At 34.0% G+C, this 10436-nt stretch overlaps 1 protein-coding gene across 1 annotated transcript; it reads right to left on the minus strand.

Annotated features, from left to right (window-relative positions):
- Positions 1 to 5092: 5092 nt before the first annotated feature.
- Positions 5093 to 7933, minus strand: LOC133185897 (trafficking regulator of GLUT4 1-like). The gene is made up of 5 exons (XM_061321190.1): positions 7727 to 7933; positions 6377 to 6565; positions 5887 to 6078; positions 5519 to 5647; positions 5093 to 5271 (listed from the first exon to the last, which is right to left on the minus strand). The coding sequence occupies exons 2-5, from the start codon at positions 6377 to 6379 to the stop codon at positions 5125 to 5127; spliced, it is 471 nt and encodes a 156-aa protein (XP_061177174.1). The 5' UTR covers positions 6380 to 6565; positions 7727 to 7933; the 3' UTR covers positions 5093 to 5124.
- Positions 7934 to 10436: the final 2503 nt, after the last annotated feature.

Raw genomic sequence — 10436 nt, forward strand, 5'->3', positions numbered from 1 at the left:
TTTTACTTGAAAAAGACGTTAATGGTAATCTAACAACCAAGCTTTATGATAAACGTGATGACTTTAACTTTTCAGTCAACTTCCCTTACTTATGCAGCAATATACCTTCAACACCTGCATACGGGTTTTATATCTCTCATTTAATTCGATATGCAAGAGCATGCTCTACGTATGTACAATTTCTAAAACGAGGTAAATTATTGACAAACAAGTTGATGAAACAAGAATTTCAGCAGTCTCGTTTAAATTCATCATTTCGTAAGTTCTATTGTCGATACAATGACCTTGTCAGCAAATACAATTTATCATTGAGTCAAATGCTGACATACGTTTTTATACTAATTGTTAGGTCATTATTTACACACTGAATTGTCGACGGATTTTTCCGTTATTTCCCGATCATGACAAGGAGCACACGGCGGGTGTGACCGGTCGGCAGGGGATGCTTACTCCTCCATGGCACTTGGGGACTTGTTGTTTATGCACCCGGATTCTAGCTCTCAATGTGGTTCCCATTTCACCGATGTAGAATTGGCTACATCCTCCGCAAGTAATAACATATGTTAAATTTTTGGACTCGCATGTCATGTCCGAATTTTTAAAGAAACTTTTTCCTTTGAAATTAAATGACGTTTCTTGTCTTAAAAAAGGACATGTCCACATCGCTGGTTTTTTACACTTCGTCACGGACTTCGTAGATTTCCTAATTTTGGAAGGACAGAGCATTCTTCTGAGGTTTTGGCTGCTTTTTGCTGTTTATAATTTAAATTTTGATAAAACACTTGACATTTCTTCATCTGTTTTGAGGATTTTGTTGAGATGTTGAACGATAGGAGTAATATCTTGGTTGTAAGGGTTGTAAGTTGTGACTAGTGGTAATATTTTAATTTCTTCTACATCCTTAGCAGTTGGATTAATTAATTCTTGCCTATCTAGTTCCTTTGCTTTCCTGATGCCATCGTTAATTAAGTTTAAAGGATAATGTTGGTCTATGAGATATGTTTTCAATTCATCCAGTCGTTGTTTTCTGGTTTCCTCCTCACTGACTATTGTGCATATTCTTCGGGCTAGGTTGTATGGTATTGCTATTTTAATGTGTCGTGATTGAAAAAACCAAAATGCAAATACTGATGAGTATCAGTACTTTTAGAAAATATATCTGTAGAAATTTTGCTTTCCTTACAGATTAATACATCTAAAAATGGTAAATGAGTGGAACTTTTTTTCCATTGTAAATTTAATATCTGGGTCTAATTCATTTAAGATATCATTTAAAATGCTCAAATCTGAATCATCTTTTTTTTCATATAATAAAACACTCATCTAGATAACCTTTCCAGTTTCTCTTAAGATATTCGCCAAATTCTTCATCGAATTGTTCACTGGCTTTTCATACAGTGCTTCTTCTAGATATCCACGGGTAAGAGTTGCATATTTGGGGACCATTTTGGTACCCATGGCTTTACCTTTCACTTGATGAAAATATTTTTCATTAAAAGTAAACACATTGTTCTTTAAAACTAATTCTGTGACTTCTAATAAAAACTCTTTTGTAAATCGGTTGTCAATTTCATTTCTGTAATTTGCAATCCAGAGCCTTGATTCCCAGGGTACTGGTTATATTGGTGAATAAATACACTACATACGAGTTTTGTGTCATAATCGATTTGGTTAGGTAGATGTCGTAAAAAATCTAAATCGTCTAGGGCAAAACTTTTAACGTGTTGGCAGAGAGGTTTCAACACTATATCTAGTAAATTGCTGCTGGGTAGGTGCTGCGGGTCCTCCAACAATCGGTCGGAATGTTACATCCTGTGAATTTTCACAAACAATGTATTCCGAGTTTTGCGAATAGTAATAAGCAAGAATTAAAAAGACATTAAAGAATACACACGTAGATTACGACTAGCAGAATACTTCAACAACGCATAGAGTGATGAATCGGATTCTAGTGAACCGAAGGATATAGTTAGAAATAAGTCTAATTTCAATCCCAAAAAAGGACGAAATAATATATTAGACACGGTTTGTGAAACTCTTCAAAGTCTACCACTGGATACTACAAATCCTAAATCAGTAAGAAAGAACTTGTCTAAAAGAGAGGAGAAAGCTTTGAGATCACTAGCAAACGATGAAACTATCATCATTAAAGAAGCCGATGAAGATGGAGCCGTGGTTATTATGGACGCAGATTACTATGAAACAAAGATAATACAGATGTTTTACAATACAGAATTCTACACAGAAGTTACTGAAAACCAGGATAAAATAACCGTGCAAAAAGTTAATAAATTGTTACATAAACACTCCTCAGCATTAACAGAAAAGCAGGAAGGTTTTGTAACTGACTTTGATTTTAAGGAAAGTTGTTTCAATGGACTACTAAAATTCACAAATCAAAATTAATCAAAGAAGCTATACAAAAGCAAAACTCGGAATACATTATTTGCAAAAATCCACAGGATCTAACATTCCGACCGATTGTTGGAGGACCCGCAGCATCTACCCAACGTCTCAGCGATCTTCTGAATATAGTGTTCAACGACTGCTTCAGTTGAATGAACCGTCACAGTAGCTCAGTCGGTAGAGCGGTCGCTCTGTGATCGGAAGGTCGTGTGTTCGATTCACTGCCGCGACTGACCTGAGTCGATAAAAATAGGTAGTAACTGTTCCTTCGCCAAGCGCTGGGCACTTTAAAGTGAAAGTTGCTGGTCCTTCGGATGAGATCTTAAAAACCTAGGCCCCATATCACGGTAGGCCTTGGCACGATAAAGAGCCCTCACTGCTCAATGGCTCTGAGTGCCAAGTAAAAGTCTTAATTTGAAGCCCTTCACCGGTATATGGTGACGTCTCTATATAAGTGAGAAATTCTCGAACGTGACGTAAAACAAAATATGATCAATCAATCAATCGAAGGAATCGGCCACCGACGCAGAAATAAATATAACTTGGCCCGACAGACACAAAATTTGTCGGCCGACGAAAAAAGAAGTCAAAATCGGGAAAGACAACGACCGATGAACTGCCGACTCCTGCGGAATCCTATTTTTGCCTTAAAAGCAGTCGGCCGTTGGTCGTTTATTGAAATTTACAGTGTGCATACACCCCCAGCGCGCCTAAATTTCATTAAGAACATGAATAAGTAAATAAGTCTTTAAAAAGTAAAGTATTATACATAATAGTTTATTAAGTTATCATGTTTAAAATAAAATGCAATACATCTTTAATGTATTTAAATACTTGACCCTTCGGATCTAAAGTTCACTTGATTCTCTCTCTCTCTCTCACATACACACACACACACACACCCTCACACACACACACACACACAACAACAACAACAACAACAACAACAACAACAATAACAACACACACACAGATAATTAATTAAACAAAAATTTAAGACGTAGTGGTACAAAATATAATATTGTATGAAAATGTCATTTGTATATACACAATCTTCAATATCATAATAAATCATAATCATAATAAAACAGTGATGTTTTAATGTAAATATCAATAGAGCACATTATCGAAGTATTACATGTAATGCAATCACTGAAAATGATACCGATAGGTATCTTGATTTCAGGAAAACTAGTCTAATCCGGGCATCAGTGAATCAATAGAAATTGGCCGGATTAGACCACATTTTATACAATAAAGTACGTAAAGTTTACAACGTATTAGGTCAGTTTTCGGAATACACAACAAAAATGATTAGACAAGTTCCACTGTATAATCTCTAAAGATGTTATTCAGAAATCTATGACATTTTAGATTCACATGTTATGTATTTAATATGAAGCTTATGATAAAAATTGCGCAAGAAGATGTAAAACAATCATGTTTAAGGTTTATTGATACTTTGATAAGGGAGATAACTCTTAATGACATAAATATCTATTATTCCTTTATAAATTTGTCAAGATGAAGTGTCTTTTTTGTCCAATTTTGCCCCGCAGGCCATGCTATAATTGTTTTACTTCGCAGCTAGGTTAAGGACGCCCATGAAATATACGCCTTAATATATTCAGGGAAAATGAATACAATTTTAATATTTTTTTTTTAACAGCATTAGTTTTGATAAATGTGATATGTGGTGTTTGCACTTGTATATATAGGGTCTCTGCTGAGTTCGGCCAAAACGACATCGCTTACATCAGCTGTTTGTCACGTGACAATTTTAAAATTAGAACATATATGTACTACTACAAAGATCGTAAAAGTTCAACGATATACGGGCATTTTTACGCTATAAAATTTATTCTGTTTTCTTTGAGACAAATTCCTTAACACGAAAAGTGCTGGGAGCAACTTCCTCATGCTCGGGAATTGTTTGAAATTTAGCCGTCTTTCTAAAAACTCCAGTCAAAAATGTAATTCGCATTGGAATAATGTTACATTACGGAATAAATCAACAAAGCACAACCAGCTCCCAGCACTTTTCAGAATAGTAGGGATAATAGCTACACGTGTTTAAAAATTTAGAATTTATAGTGAAGCGGATATCGTTGAACTTTTGATATTTTCGAGGGGCTGGACCTGTCATTCTAGCATGTTACTGTACAAATGTGCTCCCTACGGCCTAATATAAAGTCTACACATTATCAATTTAGTTTGACAATAAAATATGGATTAATATATTTCAGAATATTTCTCTCTTTTGGTCCGACTACGCGTGTTTCGTATTTATCTTTATTTTTACAAGCTACGATAAAAGCTTGATCCACGCCTCAAGTACAGAGAAACTGCGTGTCAAACTAAGAAATGACGTCATCTCAGTAAGTACAGCGAGATCAAGCTGGCTTTCATTCTACATACGCTAAGTGCTATTATGGCAAGATAAGTTGCACATCCATTTATCTTTATAATATTAATGATAAACGAAAGTATTTAATGTGTTTTAAAAAGAACATATAGTATTTATTCATCGAGATTCATTTGTATTGTTTTAACGTGACGTCATAATAGCATTACCGAACCTCTGCATAGGCTGCCGTATATATGGGAGTCCTTAACCTAGCTGCGTTAACAAATACATTTCTTTTGGAAAATCATAAGAGTTAAAGAAACATTTTATATGAGTGAGCAGAGGGTTTATGAATCTTAGATCCTATTTTATTAAGCTGAGGAAGAATAAGAGTACCGAATTCCGTAGATGATGATAACAATGATACCTAAGACGATAGACACAATGACAAATGCCTTTGCGTTTTGTGCATAGGAAGAGGCGCCTGCGAAATCTCCATTTCTTTCTGATCGTTTGGCCTGAAAAATATATAGATACGTATCCAGATGTAAAGACCATAATTAAAAAACAAAAACAAAAACAAATCAAAAACAAATCGAAAACACTGTAATATCTTTACAATTTTTATTTAAGATTTAATACTCTTTTCTGAAAGATTTACATCATTTTAACAATTTGTTCGGTACATGTTAATTCTAATTAATTATTCACGCTCTGAAACAAACACAACCATCTCTAGGAGACTGTGTGAACTTACCTACTTACCTTTGTCGCATTCACGATGGCAAAAATTCCGGTAGGCCAAAAACAGAACAAGCACACAAGAATTGATGGAACCAACCAATCGGTGTGGTGAGTTTTAGTAGCAGGAACAACCACGGTCGGCTGTGTTACCTTATTTGAAAGTAAAAAAAAATAATCTTCTAAATAAACTGTTTCATTGTCTTTTTAAAGTTGATCGCTCATTTTAAAGATAAAATCAATCTTAAACAATAGTAGACTGAAAAAATGAAATTATTTTAAGAAGTACTAAAAGATTGAAGGACAAAGGGGCGAATTTTGGACAGTGTAATACTTTATACTTTGTCTAAAATGGGTCAATGAAGCCTTTGATTTAAAAAAAAAATCATTACCATAACGCCTTGTGAATGTGGTATACTGTAGATTTGTCCCTGAGTAGAATTATATTGCATGCTGTACCCATTCATCTCCGACAGGTTCGGTTGCGAGGCATCGTGAGTGGGCCCTCCTGGTTTATCAAACTGCATATCATACCCTGTATTACCAATACCATAGTTCTGCGTGTTTAAATCTTTGTCTAAAATCTGTATAAGAAATCAGTGGGAAATTAAATCAGTTTCCACAGGTAATTTTTAATTATCTTCATGGAGTTTAATTATGTAATGAAAACTTAGTCATTACATGAATTGTAGTTTAACACTACATTAAAACAGTATTTAGGGCAGAAAAATGGACATTAATTAAGACAGCTTCATATTTTTATTTTGTATTTATTTTTTTTTAAATTCTTATTTCTTCAAATGTCAGTTGATTATACATGTACATCATATATGCTTTGTCTAGAAAGGTGAATTCGAGCCTTTGCTTTTAAAGAGTTGTTACCATAACCCCTTGTGGTGGTGGTATACTGTTAATGTATCCCTGAGTAGAATTATATTACATGTCGTACCCAGCCATCGACCCTTTCTGTTTCGAGGCATCTTGATTAGGTCCTCCTGGCTTATTTAACTGCATGTTGTACCCTTTATTACCCAAAACATTGTTTTGCTTGTTGAAGTCTTTGTCTGAAATCTGCACAATAAATCAATAGGAAATTAATGTTTCCGGAGGGCTTTTTATCATTTTCATGGAATTCAATATCAGCAAAACATTCAAAGGACTGTAGTGATAGCCATTACTAAATATTAATTGAAATATACAAGAATTGAGAGTGTAAGATGTACTTTAAGACATTATTTGAGAAATAAAATTATGTTGCACATGTTCTTCCATTTCTTCAAATGTAAGTTCTGAATAAAATTATGAGTGGGGGGTAAAATAAAAATTTAAGCCACCATACAAACAATTATAAAAATATATCTACATTTGCTTTTCTGAAGACACACAGTTAAACATATGAAATATGTTAATAAGATAGATGCACTTTTCATGAAATGCTGATTTTGGATTTTGATTGATAAAGATATTATTATTCTCGCTTTTACAATTCAGTTGAAGTTCTGCTTGTTATAGTAAAAGAGATTTGCTATCATTAAACATACCATTTAATTGTTATCTTATTTGTATACTTATTTTTATTTCATATTTATTTAATATTTATTAAGTTATTTATTCTATTTATTTATTTTTTTGTTTTTAGTCACCCGCCTGGAGCAGTGGTTAGAGCGTTTGCTCTAGAGTCGCGGAGTAAGGAGATGATTTTTACGTCGCGGGTTCGAATCCCACTGCTTGACGCGGAGACCGGTTCTTTGGAGAAAACTGGGGTCCTGTCTCGCAGTGGGTGCTGGCACAAAAAAAACCCTTACTGTCTAAATTTGCAGCCATCTATCTGCAAGTGGTGACGTCTAAATATGAGTGAAAATTCTCGAATGGACGTTTAACAATCAAACATTTTTTTTCGTTTATTGTTGTATCATATATCATGGAAAATAACTTTATTCTTCATTCAGTTTATACTCTTGGACCACAGTTTGACATTATCGTAGCACAATGGTCAAGTTAGGGGAATTTCGCAACATAACCTGGCAAAGTAGTGAGATTTCCATTCCATGTACTTCAGAAATAAATTCTAGAACTTTTTTTTTCTTTTCGAACCTTTACCTTTCATTTAAATAATAAAATCGCCCTCAAACAAGGATTGACTAAAAATGTAAAATGTTTTGAGAAATAATGAACAATTGAAGCACCGTTTAGAAAGGTTAATTTGAGCGTTTGGATTAAAAGAGATATTACCATAATGGCTTGTGGTGGGGGTGGTACATGTATACTGTAGATTTGTCCCTGAGTAGAATTATACTGGAGGCCGCATCCAGACGTCTCCGAAGCGTTCGGTTGTAAGACATTGTGATTAGGTTCTCTTGGTTCATTTAACTGCTTATCATACCCAGTATTAACAGATCCATTGTTCTTCATTTTCATAAAACTGCAAATCAATCTGTATGAATTTATGATATTAACACGTGATATAAAATGTGAAACATGATATTAACATGTGAAACACTTCACTTACATTCTTTTCATATTATTTATTTTTGGTCTTTTTTTAACCATTTACCCTGAGTAAGTCTAAGAGCCTTTGAAATACGTTTCCTATCAGACGGAAGAAGAATCGAAATAATTGATTAGATAATTCCCAAATTGAATAATACTGATAATAGATTTGTGGTTTGACTTTTGTTCTTTTTTTTTTTTTTTTTTTTTTTTTTTTTTTTTTTTTTTTTTTTTGACCATTCAAACAGAGTTTTCTCAAAAGGGTTTTGATTACAAAAAAAGAGAGGATATCTTTATCTTTGAAAGGAACAATGTGTAAAATTTTAGTGATGATACATTAATCTAAAACTAATGATAATTTACCTGGTAATGCACAGTTGCACTGGTTTGTTTACAAATGCATAACGCGCTTTACTTACCTGATTTTATAATCAAAATGTCTTACGTCACAATGCATTTAATTTATGAAGTTATGCAATGCGATGAAAAGTTTTTAGTTTAAATGACAGTAGTTTGTTGATGTTTACGCGACCTATATTACGCGTACGCCATTTTTTTTTTATTTTCGAGGGAGTAACTTTCAGGTAAATACACAAAAAGCCAGTATCCGGATATTAATTGATAAACAACAATTTATTATAGATAGGGAGAGATATAAATTTGCTTTTTTCTAAAAAGAAATACCAGATCAAAGATCTATAGAACACCATTTAGTCGACTCTTGCTTTATTTTTTCATAATAAATGCCTCCTAAAAATATATGAAAAAAATGGTCTCCTTAATATTTTATGTTTCTCTCATATGACTTAAGGAGACCAGTGTATATTTTTTATAAATATAACTTGTGGTTTAAGTAGACCATTTTTCTTTCATAGTAATTTCACTTATTATGCATTAATTAACATATTGTTTCCAACCAGAATAGTTGCGGATGGTCATTAGTCAAGGTCAGCAGAAAGATATTTGTGCTAATGTGACTCAACATGATCAGTACAAAACTTTGAATTAATTGTCATTGCACAAGTGACTTAAATAGAGAGTAGTTGCCCCAGTGGCGCAGTGGTTAGAGCGTCTGCTCTAGAGTAGCGAAGTAAGGAGTTGATCCTTACGTCGCAGTTCAAATCCCACTGTGGGATGGGGAGACCGGTCCTTCAGATGAGACCGTATAAATCGAGGTCCTGTGTCGCAGTAGGTGCTGGCACGAAAAAAATCCCTCGATGCTCAATGGCCGTAAGTGCCGATATAGGACAAAATTTGCAGATCTCCACCGGCATGTGGTGGTGTCTCCATTTGAGTGAAAAAATCTTGAGAGGAATGTTAAACAACATACAATCAATCAATATATAGAGAGTATAAGCCCAGAGTAGCTTGTTCTGATATCCACATTTAACACTCAATGCTGTCGCCCACGTGGTGCAGTGGAAAGAGCCAATGCTCTAGAGTCGTGGAGTTAGTTGATCCTTTTCTCACATGTTTGAATCCCACTGTGGGACGTAGAGACTGATCCTTCGTACAAACAGAGGTCCAGTGTCGCAGTAGATGCTGGCATGAAAAAGATCCCTCACTGCCCATTGGCCCTGAGTGCCAAGCATAGGTCATTTGCAGCTCTCCATCGGCAAGTGTTGGCATCTCCATATGAGTGAAAAATTCTCCAGAGGGACGTTAAACAACAAACAAACTCTCAATGCCCAAAACAGTTTAACCTAAAAGTGAATGCAGACATAGATTATTCTTTAGACCAAGTATAGTATACTCCATATTGTTTTGTTGAGGACACAAAGTTCACAGTGGACATCAAGTAGTTTTTCCTGCTATTTATACCAAGCTTCTTTTAAACCATATAGTCACTGAGTGCATTCGCTTTCCAACTAATTGATGAAGTTCTGACCTATATTTGTTTAAATTCTTTCTGATTTAAGAATACATTTGACCAGTTGAAACCAAGAGTACATGTACTACATAAAATTTCAAGGTTGTGATTAAGATTCAGTAAAAGTTATGCCCCATCCAGTATAGCAATATGTGGATGCCATGTTCAATATACATATTTGCTATCATTAAACTTGCAGAGACTATGAATCAAAATAATTCAAATGCTTAAAAATCATTTTATTTTTACTGCTAGTCAAAATACAGTCACTCAAGCATATCCTTTGTTAATTTGAAAAAAAAATGATAGTTTAACCTTTATTATTAATACCATACCAAAGCACAAGATAGTGCACTTCTTACATAATCCAATGATTCATGCTGTGATTTTACCTATTTAGATGTTTCTTATTTACAGTTCAGTATACATGATATACCAGTACAATGTGACACTAACCTAGTATCAGTTAAATTGATCATTACTATTCTGTTTTTAAGAAGTTTGCAGGGTAAAAAGTATAATAAAATAAAAATGTTGATACATTTATTGATTGCATATGCTAAAAACTTTTATAAAATATCA

Source organism: Saccostrea echinata, unplaced genomic scaffold (genome assembly GCF_033153115.1).
Source record: "Saccostrea echinata isolate AGI-Se365-2 ecotype Australia unplaced genomic scaffold, CSIRO_AGI_Sech_v1 ptg000012l, whole genome shotgun sequence".
Lineage (NCBI taxonomy): Eukaryota > Metazoa > Mollusca > Bivalvia > Ostreida > Ostreidae > Saccostrea > Saccostrea echinata.